The 17431-nt window shown below is 32.9% G+C and overlaps 1 protein-coding gene across 1 annotated transcript in view; it reads right to left on the bottom strand.

The window, feature by feature from the left end:
- Nucleotides 1-9401, bottom strand: part of LOC129227482 (inositol-trisphosphate 3-kinase homolog) — a 32919-nt gene extending 23518 nt beyond the window's left edge. The window contains 2 exon segments of the mRNA XM_054862053.1: nucleotides 9036-9086; nucleotides 9088-9401. Of these exon segments, the coding sequence (XP_054718028.1) occupies nucleotides 9036-9086; nucleotides 9088-9150 (114 nt within the window). The 5' untranslated portion in view covers nucleotides 9151-9401.
- Nucleotides 9402-17431: the final 8030 nt, after the last annotated feature.

Consider the following 17431-nt stretch of genomic DNA (forward strand, 5'->3'; position numbering starts at 1 on the left):
CATGCAGTCATTGATGGACATATTAAGGCGGAGGAGAAACTAAATGCCAAAGTTCAATTTAATTCAAAAAACCAACTTTCGTGTAGAAGGAAAAATACTTTTCTTACACATGCCACTCCAGTTGATGTGTTTTGAAAAGTGAATTATTCGGCTCATTCAATTTATGGAGATAAATAAAAGTGGAGCACGGTATCTATTTCAAAGTAAAGCTTTCCCCTTCTTCGGGATGAAATGATAATATTGAGAGAGCTGACAGTTAAAAGAGGAAAAGGAGCTTATTTTTCTCGATTATTCTTAGAGGCAAATCGGTTGCATGTTTATGGATTTGGCATATGACTCAATGGAACGGAACTTTTGTAGTCGTAGTAAAATTGCGTGATGGAAGTTGAAAAGAAAATTTCTATATTCGATCCAATTAATATGCAGCACGGGAAGTACTCGATTCCTGAAAGTTTCCCCAATAAGAGAAGTTGTTTTTTATTTTTAGAATGAAAAGTTCTAATATTAAATTCAATGTTCAATCTAGGGGCGTACCACAGAGACTGTTCACGTGGAGCAGGGTTCGAAAATATCCGATATTTTGATATATATCGGATATTTTGATACATATCCAAAATTTTCAATCAGCACAAACTAAAGTCTTCAAATTAGTAAATGCATCTTCAGATCACTCATTTTCTTGTATTATTACTACAATATGTAGACCCCAAAATTAAGGTTTCTTTCATTATTTATATCTAATACTTCATTTTATATTTTTATCAATTTTAATGGACTTAATTTAGCATTAGCTGTTGAATCATTTTTCTTCTGTTAGCTACTTTTACCCCGTTATATGATTGAGAAATAAAAAATATACATTAGTCGATGCAGTCATAAGAGATTCATTTTTTCTGCCCAACGTTTAATATTTAATTAGGCACTTTTAATATGAATTAAAACTGTTACATTACGAAAAATTCTATGAATATAAAATGCAAGTAAAAGAGGAATATTATATTACTTTGTTATATTAATGATGCATTAATACAATCATAAAAAAATAGTACTTAACTTTTTAGTTACTTTTAATAATAAACAATATTACCTTGATTAATATGATTTTTATATTGAAAACCGTAGTTGAAAAAAAACATATCGAAAATATCATGATATTTACAAAATAAATATCGGTTATATATCGTGATATATACCAACGAACCCTGATGTGGAGTATTATAATTATTGGGTTATTCATTCTGCCTCGACTTAGAAAAAAAATGGGGATGAAGGAGATAAATGTTAGCCTATCAAATTGGAGCATGGAGCGTAAAGATTACAAATTAAATATGAAATGTTAATTTTTAATGCCTTTTTGATGTCATTTTTGTGATAAGTTCACATTCATAAAAGTATAGAAACAGGTAAGTTAAATTAAAAAAATATCCCAAATTAATCAATAACTCACATAAGAAACAAATAGCCTTTTAAAAAACTTTAAAAAACTGGGAAAAACATTACAAAATGTTTAAGTCTTGTTCCAATATAAAGCTAAATATTAGAGCACGGAGGAGCGCATTATTGTTAAGTTAATGCAGAGTAACAATCTGTTTTATAAATTACACAGAATCTCGGGCTTACTTCTAATGCATTTATTCAAAAAAAATTTTCATAGCAATTTGGTAACGATAAGCAGGGTTTAATTTACATGGGATCTCATAGGAGTTGCAACATTCCTGTACTGCTTTCAATAAATTTTACAGGTTAGATGGAATTTCTGACTATTTATGAAAAAGTGTACAGTGGCGTACCTAGCATGGGTGACACCCGGGGAGGTTATTTGTGGTGCCACCCCTCCCCTACAGACGCAAAAGGCAAAATTTTATGTTTACATAAAAACATGAAATTCATACAATTTTCAGAAACGACTACATTTGTGTTATTAAATTTTAAGTGGGATAATATACAAAAAATAAATAAAAATGGGAGGTCCGGGGATTTACCCCCCCCCCCCCCGGGAAAAAATTTAAATTTGTAATCTTAAAAATGCATTTTAGCTTCATATTTTTCAGAAACTTTCACTTAGGATGTCAGCCCCCAGATAAGTGACACCTGGGGCGGACCTCCCCCCTCCCCGTAGTGACGCCACTGTAAGTGTAAGTCCCGTAGACGGTAGACCAGGGCTCACTTTTATTTCTTTTTTTAGAAATTCAAACCTAACTAGAAGTCATATATAACATCTTCCATCAAATCTGTATATTTCAAACTTTAGAATTTAATTATTTATATATATTTCTTAAACCAATAAATCTCGTTGAAAATATTATTGGTAATGCTATCTGCAATTTCTGGAACATTTTCCGCTACGTGAGCAATAATCACCGACGTAAGCAAATACTTCAACAGTGAGAACAGGCGACAGCCAAAAAAAAAAAAAACTTTAAGAACGCGATTATTTGTTTACTGGAGAGCACCTGTATTTGCGACTGTAAATCACGTGACGAAAATAGTTATGTCCATAAATGGAAGTCTTTCTCGCTTCACCCCTATAATGAAAATGCGCAATGCGGATTCCTTTTAGTGCGCAGAATTAGTATTTCAAATTAAATGGAATAGGGAAAAGTAAAGAATATGGGAGTTCTACTAAAATGTCGTCTGATAAATAAATTTGGAAAAACGCAATGTTTTTTAAGTTCTTAATTCATAATTTAATTAGATGAGGCACTCTGTTGCATTTACACTTTTTTCTTAATTCTGATGTTAAAATTCCAAGAACAAATTTACGCACAGAACACATTAAGTAAAAAAAAAACTGATTGAATCTTTTATAAAATCAAAATTTAGTGTTCGTAATTTTCACATCATGCATAAAAATCACTTAGGATCAACGCATCTTTAAAATTCAATGATTACATCCCTTTAAAAAATACGTCAAAAGATTCTAAAATTAGTGCGCTTTTCATAAGCGCAAGTCCAAGACAGGGAGGGCGGGCATGTGACTTGACGTGATCAAAGATGTCTCAAAAATCTGCATGTTTAGAGCTTCAATTTCCAAAAAAGTCAGAAAGAAGAACGTCGGAAATGAAAGAACGTCGGAAAAAAAGTCATTATCGGACGCTTTTGCCCATGTCAGATGTTCATCCCTGAATAAGTTCACGTGCTTTGCATTGAAAAGTGATTTCTTATATCCCCGAAACACTTGTAAGAAATTAATGCCAAATTTCGGGCTTTATTAACATTGTTTTAATCTATTTTCAGTCCCAAAGGTGTTATTTTCTTTCTTGCAATTAAGAAGTTTTTTCTATAATAAGGTGGCACTTTGTCAGGCTTTGAAGCAAATTAGAAAAAAGTTTCATAAGTATTTTCTTATGCTGAGAAAAACAACGTAGAGAGGTGAAAATTTGAAATGATAATTGCGTATTTGTAATATATTTTATTTTGACGCAAAAAACAGTTTAAAACGACAAAATGTACATTGAATAAAAAAAACTAAGAAATTAATTTTAAATGCGAATGTGTTCAAACAATGAACTTGACCTGAAGGAGGAATGAAAGACAGAAATAAGATTGTACTTATTTTGAGGAAACTCTGACGTTCTAAAAGACGTCAATGACGTTGTTCTAGTTTAATTTTTGAGATAATAAAATCTTATCCGTACAGAAGCTTCTAAAGATAATTAGCAAACAAATAAAAACAGCACTAAACGTTTATCTTTAACCTCAGGTAGCAAGCTAATTATAAAAATTCTGATAATATCAGGAAGCAAACTTCTAATCTTTCTTTTAGAACATCCATGTTTACCTTATTTATTTTGACCCATGACGCATTTATTTATTTTAAGATGCTTGTTCACGATTAAGATTAAAAAATAGATCTTGATATCGCCATTTGTCAGTCAAGTGGTGAATCATATAACATACAGTGATGAAAACATGGTATTTTGAGATTGAATATATGGCATCTTTTGGATTGATGAAAATATTTAAAGAAAAATAACTTAGTGTAGTTATTACAAATTACTTTTAACTACGAAAAAAAAAAATTTTTTTTCTCAAGAGCAAAGAATACAGATGGAAAAGCGTTTCTAAAGAGAAAGTTTCTTCAGAAACTAATTAACCTTCTGACTATTGAATTTGTTTCCGAATTTGCTTCAAAACATGCATTTTTTTAAACAAAAACATAAAAATGTATGTACTACATATAACATTTACGCATGAGAGTGCAATAGATGCAGAAAGTCTAAAAATACACAAAAGGCACAAATTCTCAAAAAAAGTGGGAAATATTATTTTCTACAAAAAACTAATATTCAGGTATACTTGAAAGAAAAAAAAATGCAGACTGTTTCTGAAGGCACACATAAATGTTTGTTAAAGCAATTGTATTTGCTTTAATAAACAATTGTATTTGCAAGCTAATTTTATCTTAATGTCCATAAATCATTTTATAAACAAAGCAGTGGCTCACTGAAAATTCCTTTCAAAACAGTCGCAGAACTTAGAAAAAAATGTAGAGAACACAACATAAAAAAAACCTACCTACCTACATTGAAACTTTGCGTTTTTTACAGAGAAAACAAATGGGCGAAAGTTGAGCGCTTTTAAATGATTAAAAGTCTGAAATAATCTCAAAAAATTTGAAAAAAGTCTGAAATTCAGACAAAAGTCTGGGAAATTAGTCCCTGAATATTACGCGGAACATACACAAATTAAGTTAGAAATAAAGTTCAATACGAGTCATCCGCATTATTATTGCCATGGAAAATTAGAGTAGAATTGGTATTATAAAGGCGTTGCATTTATTTTTTTATCTTTACCTTTACTAATAATAAAGTTTGAAAGTCTGGATCTCTAGATGTCTAGATAACTGTGACGCGTGCAACGCCAAGAGCATTCGGTCGATATTCATGAAATTTGACACAAAATTAGATTGTAGCATAAGGGTGTGCACCTCAAAGCGATTTTTCCAAAATTCGATTTTGTTCTTTTATTCCAATTTTAAGAAAATTTTACCGAGCAAATTATCATAACATGGACGAGCAAATTACCATAACATGGGCGAGCAAATGAGCATTGCAAATTGGCGAGAAATTCATCATCAATTATTTGTAAATATACAGGCGAACCTTTTAATTTTCTACTACGGGTAAAGCGGTGCGGGTACCGCTAGTATATAATAAAGTTCACGGAATACTTATTTTATCAGCGAATCAAAAATGGTCCGCTGACGATCTATCAATTAAAAAAAAAGTTTGGTTGATACTTGATATAAGGACAAAGAAACGTATTGAATTTTTAAAATTAATTTTGCCATAAAATTCATTTAAAAGAGCATTTTGTCGTGCTCCAAGTGTCACCTATCCTTTTCTTACACTTGATAACGGTAGTGTACTTCATTTTTTAAACTTTCGAAGCATTATAGCCTTATTGATGCTACAAGTGAAAGCATTTCATACTTATTCTGAAACATTCGGTCCACTAGAGTCAGGTATATTTTTAAAAAAATGTATTTTTAAAAATCAAATCGTATATTATTTTCATCGAATATGGAGCAGCAACATACAAGGTCTTGCGGATTGCAATACCAAGATTTTTAAACCACTTTTATAATCTTAGAATTTAACTTTTAAAGTTATTTTATTTCAGTTCAACAACGTGTTTAGTAGATCTTAAGCAGGGGAGCAACGCGAGGGATCGACAAAGAATAACTCATTTTCAGGGGCTGATTTACAGGAGTCGGGGCATTGTATTTGTTGAGTCCCCTTAGTCCATCACTTAAAAACAAGAATTTGAGAAAAATGTATTATGATTCTCTTTATTGGCCCTCGCAATTGCGACATGGTAATCGACCATGGTAATGCAACCACTGCACATTTTGCATTTCACGTTCAAAGGAATCCTAGAAATAACATAGTAATCTACAATTCACCAGTTATAAATGTTAGTCAACCTTCATTCCATTGAAGTTCGTTGGCCATAAGGTCAAAACGCTCTCACAATCTGGCCTTGCACTATGTTGCTAACCCCAGTACTGTACAGTGTACAGGAGAGCCCCGGTTGGAGGTCACTGTGACCTTACAAACGTTTCCTTATTTAGCAAATTATGTGACGACTCGGCAAAATTTGGAGTTCTATTCGGCAAAACTATCATCATTAGGATAAATTTGGAGCGCCATTTTGTAAAACTATCATCATTCGACAAAATCTGGAGCTCCATTCAGTAAAACTATCATCATTCGACCAAATTTGGAGTGCCATTCGGTAAAACTATCATCATTCGACAAAATTTGGAGCGGTATTTGGTAAAACTATCATTCGTCAAAATTTGGAGCTCCATTCGGTAAAACTATCATCAGTCGACAAAATTTGGAGCTCCATTCGGCAAAACTATCATCACTCGACAAAGTTTTGAGCTCCATGCGGTAAAACTATCATCACTCGTCAAAGTTTGGAGCTCCATTCGGTGAAACTATCGTCACTCAACAAAATGTGGAGCTCCATTCGGAAAATTGAGATTTTCTGCCCTCACAAAAATTTAAGTTCGAGGTGCACCTAACAATGTACACACAAAAGTTTTTACAAATGCCGCCCGCCCCCCCCCCCCAGTTGAAGGTAGGGGTATCATAAAATACCACTGATTAAACCGATACGCCGGAGGAACAAAAGTTGGGAAGTACTGCTCTAATGAACAAAACAATGTCCTACCCAAGTGCGATACTGTAGCCGACCTTCATTTTATTAAATAGTTCGTTGGCCCAATGAGAAAGATAAAATCTGCCATTGCTCTCTCGACGCCTCACTCTCTTTTGGAAATAAACAACTTTTGCAACTGTCAACGCCATTCAGAGTACGTACGTATCCATGCTTGTTGTTCGACGAAAGAGATAGCTTGAAGGTTAAGCAAATATTCTAATTTAAGAGAAAATCTTGCAGTGACATTAAAATGTCTGAAATACGGGTCAATTGGGTCGTGGAGGTATTTTTAGCCATTTGATTGAAGGAAGACATTTAGAATCGAGAATGAAAGCTAGAGAAGAGAAATATGAATTCAAATAAAAATAAATTCAAGGAGGAACAGAGTAACTAGTTCCAGTTAGTTATAAAAATTTAAAAAATTGTAAATAACAGAAGTTAAATTTTCAATCGTGCTGAGAACACGGAAAATCTATTCAAGAATTTTTGAAAACTTCACGTCACGTCACCTACAAATGCCTATATAAAGGACGATCTTTACATAAAATGTCGTTGAAATTTAGCGCTTGTTTCAGTTCCTCACAAAAGATTATTCAGATTTCAGCTTCATTTTGGAAATTGCTGTAAAAGCACTTATTTTTACGAGACTTAAATTTTCTCGAGTCCGTAGTAGTCGTAAAAGTTCAGGCCTCAAGAATTTATTTTTTTTCAGGAATTTATTTATGAAAATTTTCGAAATTTTCAGCTCGCGAAAATTTGTGCTTTTTACTGTAGATCATGCAGACAAGATAGCGTAAACCTTTGACCGGTCCTTAGATTTTTACTTGTTTGCGTTGGAAAAAGTTTTATAATTTAAAAAAAGATTTAATTTTGTGTATCATCATAACCAATATCTTGAATCCATTTTTTTCTCTTTAAAAGTTAGCAACACAACCTTCAAAGATGGTTGGGGTTGATGTGCTCACATGTTTTAATTGTTACGACTCGCCTTTCTTTAACTACACTGGAACTTGAGTTTTTTGACAATCTGTTACAATTTTCATTCTTAATAACTTATAAATAAGTGAAATAATTGCTTGCCTCAATAGTCAAATAGTGGTGAAAATAAATCATAGTAAAAATGCTACTATTAACTTATAGTAGTTTTTTTAAAGTGTAGATTTTTTTTAAAAGAAAAATACAAATCCCCGAATTTTTCTCACGAATTTTTACTGTCTATCGGAAAAAAACGCTGTTGTAAATAAACGTATGAAACTTTACTGTTTTTTGAGCAAACAATTTTGCCGACATCTTCAACGTCATCGCTACGCGATTTAGCCAGTATGTAGTTTTAAACCTATTTCATTTAAAAAGAATAATTTTAATAACTTTGACTGAAGTTAAGAATTCACGTTTTTCTGTTGCAACTTTTCAATATTTTATTTAGTATGCACTGAAACACAAAAGTACTTTAAAGCAGCTTGAACTTTAGTCACTTGATTTTAGCGTCGAACAAGCAACAACTTGAACTTTAGCGTCGCTTTGGATGTTTTTCCTTTAAATAAGAATGATTTGAAACTAATAAAATATCAAAATTACTATAACGAAACTCAATATTTAAAACATTACATTCAAATTTTGGGCATAAAGTAAAAGTTGTTTAACAAGACAATTTTCTAATCTTCAATAAATGATCAAATTTGCAATTTTCAAACGGCAGAAGAAAGATGTAGTGCGTCAACGGAAAAGATAAGGACCAAAAGGAGTAAAATTACTCAGATTTTACTTGAGTAGAGAAAATTGAACTCAAAGCTAAGAACTAAATAGGGAAGGTTTCACACATTTATATTGTTGTTTAGGAGGCTTGGCGCATTACAATTTCTGATAAATAGGAAATAATAAAAATGATAAAATATTTTTTCAAGAAGCGGAAAGAAAGAGAGAGCACGCGAGAGAGAAGTTAAGATACATGTCAGACTCGCTACAAACTTATCCGAAAAAAAAAGTCTGAAATTTCCAGCGCAAAAAATTACTACGAATTACAAAATGAGTGTTTGATCAACAATGTATCGAATTATTGATTCTTTCTTTCAGAAATTAAAAAAAAAATAATAAACTAAAAATTCGGAAATGCGAGCCTTGAGTACGAAGACACCAAGAACTATTAAAGAGTAAAACTGTAATGAAAATTTTCTTACACAACTCAGATTTTTTTTTGTACAAACATTGATGCATTAACTTATTTGAGAGAGGTTATTGTGCTTCTCTTAGCATAATATTTAATTATCAAGCTGCTATTAATTTAAATAAAAAGACTACGCATGTAGACTACGCAAAATGGTTGACATACAGTGACAGCAAAATTGAATTGTTGAATCGCTTACCAATTCTCTTGATGTACAACTAAACTTCATTTTCAGGTCGTTCCACTGCTTTTAGAGCGATTTCTAAATCTGCACTGTCGAAAAACTTCATTTGGCAATCAGCGGACTTGCACATAGCGTTAGGTTGACTGCAGTTCAGAAGAGAATCCACTGCTATGTTCTGCAGCCCACAGCAAACGAGAACACTAGTACTATATACCTGATTCCTTAACCCGAGCACTTCCGTGTGGTTTAATTGTTCGCAGACACGGATTGTACAGGTGACCAAAAAAACTGTTTCAGTTCCGTTTTGATTTCAAGCACCTATTGCTAGATCCGGGCATTGCGGATTGACTCCCTACGGCTGCTCCCAGGAGTTCCTTATTCAAGATTGGTAAAAAACGGAGGCTTGTGGACGAAGTCGGTCAGGGATGATTGGGGTTGCCGCAGTGCTTCCGCAAATCGTCGCCAACTCGGTTTTGATTCGTTGCCAAAAGTTTTGCGCAGCCTCAGGGTTTATTAGCATTTCAAATTCAAGATATTTTGACAGTTTGATTAAGATTAATGGTCGTTCAAAATTCTCAGTCCATTTCTACTGCGTTTATGCGGTTTTTTCTTTTATGTTTCAGACAATAGATCACATACAAGTTTAAAAAAAATCTCTTTCGCTTGCTGAATAATTGTAAAAAATGATTAGATTCAGAGGAAAATGTCAATGTATTTATTTTGAAAATACTATATCGCTCATTTGGGAGAAGAGTGCCACAATACGAAGAAATGAAATTTTACAGGAGAAGCGTTTGAAGTTGAACTCTTCAGGCAATTTGCATTAAAAGTAAGTTCGCTGTGCTCTCCAGAGGAAAAAAATTTGAACAAAAAATCTATCGTTATTTTCCAAAGAAGTTAACGTCATTCGAAGGCCTTTACGCGAAAAGAAAAGAGAATTAAAAAATTTCGTATTGTGGCACACTTCTTCTAAGCGAGCTATATTGTTTATGCTGTTAGAACTTGTACTACCAACATCTAGTTCATGATGGGACGAATGTTCTAATAGTTTTAAAATTTGTTTTTTAAAAAGAAATTTTGTGTATTTTTATTTAGGAGTATCGTTTTTAAAATTAATTAAACGAACAAAATATATATTTGAAAGAAGAAGAAAAAAAAAATACCGACACTAAGACGTCATGAGAAAAATTGTGGTAATGCGTCGCACTTTTCACGAAAATTGCACAAAATGAGAAAAATGATAAAGCACAGATGTTTTCATGTCAATTGCAATGAACAAAAAAAAAAAATTGTTCGCTTTATTCAAGCCATTTAAAAAGAAGCAAAGTTAAACAAAGTAAAATATATTATAAGTAATAATAAAAAGTAGATCAAGTTAAAAAAAAAGCAGCATATCAACTACAGATAGAATGTTCTAAAATTCACCAATATGGCATAGGAAAGAAAAGTATTTGCTTCACCTAACAGGCAGTTTATAAAATACCTCATAATCTATTTATTTTACTTATTACTTTTGATCATATTTTTCCTGAAATGAACTTTTTCCATTTCAGCCTGCCAATGATAGCTTTATTATAAAAACATCAACTTTTTGCTATATGAAGCAAATACCTTTCACTTTGTTATCTAAAATCATTCATTTTCACTCTTGTAAGTGATAAAAGAGAAAGGTCATAATGAACACTTTTCGCAATTTCATGATTAAAAACTTTTCAATAAGTAACTTTTAAATGAATAAAACATTTTCAATAATGATCCAAAAATACTTGTTATTAGTAACAAAACTTGAGATTTTGACACTTATCGATGATGTTCGAATTTCATATCGATGAAAAGGAAGACACAAAATAACGTATCTGATATAAAAACAGCGAGTGTGAAGTGCGAACGTGTTAAGAATTACGAAAAAAACTAAAAAGCGGAACTGCAGAAATAAAAAAGGTCAGATGAGAATATCTGATGTTGAGATAAGAATAAGCAAAATATTTTGAAAAATAAAGTACGCTTATTGAAAACGGTAGCGGCAAATAAACTTAATTGAAGTTAAATAAGATTTTAAGGCTCATACACACAAGTAAAAGAAAGAACATTTCGGCTCCTTGTTTTTTTTTTTTTTTTTTTTGCATTTGAGAAGAGTTTTAGAGAAAAACCGGACTTTTAATATAGTTATTTAAAATAAATTTTAATCACGTGCGTTAACTTGGACCGCTCGATTTTTTTCAGTACATATTTTTTTTTTTTAAAGAAAACCCAATGAGATCAATTCTTCTGGGAAGGAAACTTTGGGTTTCCTTAATAAAACCTTTAACTTCGGGTTTTAATTTTTTACGACCTGCGTTGCACGGTCTACCTCGAAAATGTAAGTTGAGTCAAGTGTAGTTTCAACAATCAGGCTAAAATAAAAGGAAAAAAAAAATGGCGTAAAATTATTCTCCAACGTGTAGAAAAAATAAATTTTTATGACTAAAAATTTCAATTTTAGACCTCTTTCAATTTTTTTTCAAAATCCCAAAATTTCAGTCATTGTTGCTAAAAAGGCGTAAACATTCCGTTTCACGAAAACCCTCCCTCCCCCCTCCAGGAGGTTGCCTCCCTATAGGGCGGCGAAAACAACAAAATGATAGAATTCTTGTGATACAACGAAATAAAAAATTGAGATTTTTTTAACGTCTTAAAAAAATATATTTTTCTGGTTCAAAGTAGCACTACTTTTATTAAAATTATTTATTTTACATCACACTTCTCACGATGCTCGAAATGTCCCTCATTAGCAGGATTACTTTGAACTTGGTTAATACTATTCACTTTAAATGGTTTTTAAAATTGCTCTTTCTTTTCTTAATTTTCGATAACTGTAGACTATTTTAGGAGTTTTCCTCAGTTTTATACCAATAGATACGAAATTACAGTTAAAATATGTGTTAGGCAGTTAAAAATAAATCGGAAATAAAAGATACTTTGCATGACGAAATCAACTTTCAAAAAAACATGTTGCATGCGGATAATATCCGTAAATGCGGCTTTACCCCGAGGATACAATTATTATAGTAAAGCTACATTTACAGGGATGTAGCGACGATAAATAAAGCTGCGTATCAGGCTCCTAGTTCAACTCCAATTGCCTCAAACAATTGGGATCGGACGTATTCGGACAGTCAAAAATTCGGATAATTGGATTTTTTCTTTAAAGAGGTCTATTTTATTCAATTGATGTATGTGAGTTGAAAACGGGCGAAAAAACTATGTTTAAAGAAAATGAGCTTTTGACTCATGCTAAGCGTATTTACAAGTGCTGCACATAAGAACAGTATGTAGGGGAATGTGGAGCAAAATGAAATGGTTAAGATAATTGAGTTCTTTTTAAATGAACAAACCGTAAATTTGGTTTGAAAATTACAGTGCACGAAGAAATAACATTGTATTTTATGATAAAACTTGAGTAGAAACATTATTATTTTTATTATTTTCTTTTTGGCAGTAAATTTGAGTATTGAAAAAAAAAAAAAAAGGAAAATTTTTACTTTTTCTTTTTTATGCGGCAAAGTGAAAAATAAAATATTTTCTAATGAAATATTTCCTATTCGATTATAAAACATATTTTACATCAAAATAACCAGTAAATAAAAGGTTGAATATGAAAAGATAATGAAACAATAAACGAATAATTAAATGAATAAATCAATTATACTTAAAAAGTTAATAACAAGAACTTTATCATTTTATAGTAACAAAAATAATTTTTGACTTACAACAAAATGTTACAATATGAATACCAATTTTTTAAAATTTCCTATATTACCAAATGCTTTAATCTTCGGTGGTACTTTTTTTCCTGACTGGAATAGACTACACATGGTACTACATAGTTAAAATAGTAGCAGATAGGGGGAGCTAAAAGCAGAGTAAATATTTTCCCATTTCACTTTGCCCCATGTTCCCCTACTATGGTATAGTAAATGAATGTAATTGCTAGCTGAACCTTTCGGTCAAAGTAAGCTGTTTGACTAAGCTCGTGGGGGGGGGGGGGGTGAGGATAATTGCGCGCGTAGACACAAGCATTATTTTGCGAATCGCAGTGCGTTTTCGCCGTTTTTTTTTTAAATCCCGAAAGCGATTCGGATGATCAGCTATTCAGATAGTTGGAGTTCTGATAATTGGAGTCCCACTGTACAGTATAAGGACTAGGAAACCATTCAAACCACTTCTGGTTGTACCACCGGCATACTCCACCCCTCCCTCGTGGTGAAGGACAGGGACACCAAAGCAGGAGCGTGCACAGAAATTTTGGGGCCCGTCACAAATGACTTTTCCGCCCCCGCCATGTTGTTTTCTCCTATATTTGAAGCCTAGTTCAAAAAATATTGGGCCCCTTTCAGGCTCGGGCCAGGGCCAACAGGTCAGGCGTCCCTTCTCTCCCCCCCTGCACGTCCCTTCACCAAAGCAATGGGGCCCGAGCGGAGAAGGAGCCGGGAACGAGATTAAATTATTTTATACACAAGCTTGACAAAACAAGATGGGTCCCTATGGCATCATCTAGGAAGGGGTTCTGTAAAAAATGTGGGGCCCATGATCATTGGTTTTAGCAATAGGAAAATCGATTATTCTCAGTGGATTTTTTTTTTTCAAGGATAGAATTTTTTTTTTCTTTTTCGCCCTCTCACTTTTATTCCTTATAAAAATTGTTCATTTATATTTTTAGTATGTTTGATTATTATTCATCAAACTATTTTTTATTACATATTTTCACCGAATTCTTTTTATGCTGAACGTCTTTTAACATTAATAGTAAATTTACTATATCTGACTATCAATTCTACTAAAATATTTTGTTCTCATTCACTATACAATTTCGTTTCCACAATGACAATAGTAAAGGAAATAATAAGTTCACCGGATCCATTCAGACCTAGTAGCATTTTGAAAATAATGGAATTGTATTATTTTTTCAAAAGAGTTCAAAGAGTAAGTTCAATTCTGTACCTCAGAGACAGACTAAACTGTGTCCACTAATTGCAATTTTCACGTTATTCCACATTGAGTCGCAAAAACGTAATTCTACAAAAAAAAAAAAATTCTTCGTAAAAATTCGCCAGTGCATTGTATCCAATATGTGCAAGTCTCAACCTTTGTATGCACCGGAAAATGTTTTACGCTCTCCTGAAAGGTTGTGATAATGTTATTTACGTTAGTCCAGCTTTGAGGTACAGAATTAATGAAAATAAACTGAAATTTGAAACTTGAATGAAAATATTTCGAGAGAGAAAGAAAAAAAAAAATCAATAATTTAAAATAAACCACTTTTCCAAACAACGTTTTTATTTGTGTCGTTGGTTTTGTGAACTTCAATGTGAACTGTAAATTTTATTTTACGTAATAAATTGTATAAAAATAAATTAATAACAATGCATTAATTTGTATTCTATTGAAAAAAAGAAGAAAGAAAGAATTGCGTAGCTATTGATAAATCAAATCTTATCGTTTAGAGTGAGAACAGTGATATGTGTACAAGTTTTAAAAAGACGCCAAACTCGCAATAAAATGAAAATATAGGAATCGGATCTGACAGCGGTTTCCGCCAAAGCTGCTATTCGATTGGCTCAATCTCTTTGACGTCACGAAGCTAGGATGTGGGTAAGATATTAACCAGGATGCAAGGAAAAAATCGAAGAATCGCTTTTTGCTCGCTTTCGCGAAATGAGCTTTTGTTAGTTAAGCCACGACAACATTGGCATGTAACCCAAAGCAAGAGGTTTTTGGTGGCTAATATTTATGGGATATTTGGAAGGGGATGTTTAGTCACTGAAACGAGGGCAGTGTTGTTCTTGTTGCTCCGCATGACGTAATCCCATGATGTGTCTTGTTCTCGCCACAGACCTTATACAGGCACGAGAGTCCGGATTGTGAAGGGAAATGTATCCTGATTGAAAGTCATAATATAGGACGAATTTATATTTTTCCTGTATTTTGTAAATTGAAATTTTGTGACAAGAGCAAATTTGATTTTAATTTTGACCGAATTGATGCCAATTTTTCCTCCAAATTCATATATTAATTTCTGCCCCTTCGCTCCCAATCAAAAAGAAAAACGAGAAAATTACAATTAATTAATTTTTAGAAAATTAATTTGCAGAAGTTAAAATAATAATATTTTTTACCATTAGGACAAAATAATAACAAAAACTATTCATCTTTCTTTCTTTTTTCATCTTCTTCTTCTTCTTCTTTTTGAGCAATCACGATTGCTGATTGTTCTCACTTGACTGTTTTGATGTCCTTTGATTTTATTTTCCCACCGCCACCCTCTGCAGCATCACCGTCGATCGGGTCCTCACGATGCTGCTCCTCTGGCGAAAACAGTCTCCAGGTTGCATCCATGTCCTACACATACGCACATATATACACAACTACACACACAAACACATACACAAACACATACACACACATACACCTACACACACACAAATACATACAGACACCTACACATGCACACAAACACATACACACACATACACACAACTAACCACACATTCATGCCTGCACACAGACACAAACACATATGACTACACACTCACACACATACCCCCCACACATACACACACAACTACTCACGCACTTATGCCTACACACAGACACAAACACATGCCTACATACACATACACATACCCCAACACACAACACACATACCCCCCACACGCAAACACACACGCCTACATACACACACTCATGATTGCGAAAAACATAATTTGAATTCAAGATGTCAAAATTCAAATTAATATTTTTTTTTTTTGCATTTTTGTCATCTATTGTACATTAACTTTATTGTACAAGCTTGCTTATTCGATTTCCGCTGAAAATCAAGCTCGAAATAAACGTCAAACTCCAACTTCTCCCTGTTGTTATTTAGTATGGAATCTAAAACGCGGGTTCTTCAAATATCTCAAAATCTCATTTTTGCAGATACTACTCTTTACCTTCCTACATCAGAATACTAGTAAATAACTCATAAATCGCTTAAGAGATCTCTGTGACAACTATTTATGAAAACATTTTATGAAAAGATATTATAAATGTTATGTGACAACCCCAGGATCTTACCGTGTCTACCACAGAGGTGATGTTCATCGATTAAGCTGGGCCTTGAAGACCGCTAAATCTTTTTAATCCAGACCAGAAGCATTGATTCGTAGTGGGAACTTAGAGGACTTTGGGACAATGAAAATTTTAATGTGCATCATTCACCATTAGCGTGCACGGAGGATCTCTGTTGTTATAACCATGTACTGATTGTGAGATGAGAAAGTAGAGTCCTTTAATATTGTCAATGAATTCTTATTTCACAATGTCTTTCTTGCTTTCAGAACATAAATAAAAGTATTTCGTATACTTTTGACGGGTGAATTGATGCCGCAACTCAGCTCTGATGCTGTTTTTACGGGGGGGGGGGGGGAACAATCACCTTTCATATAAAATAGGCCGCGACTCAGAACTCAATAATTTCTTTTCGGCGTTTCAGTGTACTGGAAAATTTAATCCTGCATTGAATGTAACTATTGAATTCATCTCAAAAGTCTAACTAAGTTTTAAGTACTCATCTCCTATCGGAAGGGGGGGGGGGGCGATGGGAGGTCACAGTAGGTCATTGTGACCTCCCAAAAATTTCCTTATTCGGCAATTTTGTCTGACGATTCAGCAAATTTGGAGACATAATTGCAGTATTGCAATTTTTAAAAGCCGAATGTTCTTTTTCATTAGACGTATTTATGCATGCATAGTGCATACCCATATTTTATTATTCGGCAAATTTTGAATTTCCTCGCACCCAAAGCTTTAAGTTTGGGGCGCGTCTGCCAGTCGAATTACGAAACAATATTTAATTTTAAAATCTTTGAAATCCGGAGTGAACATGCACAATTTTTTCAGCACTTCCTCATACATTTATCAAACATTTTTGTTTCCAAAAACAATAGCAATAATAACAAATAAATAAATAAAGAAAAATATTAAACAAAATAAATAAATAACTAAATTAATTAACTAATTAATTAAATAAATTATGAATTAATAAATCTTTACTAATAATAAATCTGAAAGTCTCTCTGTCCGATTCTCTCTCTTACTGTCAGGATCTCTGTCTATCAGGATCTCTGTGACGTGCATAGCGCCTAGACCGTTCGGGCGACTTTCATGAAATTTGGCACAGAATTAGTTTGTAGCATGGGGGTGCGCACCTCGAAGCGATTTTTCGAAAATTCGATTTTGTTCTTTTTCTATTCCAATTTTAGGAACATTTTACCGAGCAAAACTATCATAAGATAGCCGAGTAAATTACCAAGTTATCATAACGTGGAACCGTAACATGGGCAAGCCAATTGGCGAGAAATTCATCCTAGATTATTTGTAAATATACAGGC

Source organism: Uloborus diversus, chromosome 8, assembly GCF_026930045.1.
Source record: "Uloborus diversus isolate 005 chromosome 8, Udiv.v.3.1, whole genome shotgun sequence".
Classification (NCBI taxonomy): Eukaryota; Metazoa; Arthropoda; class Arachnida; order Araneae; family Uloboridae; genus Uloborus; species Uloborus diversus.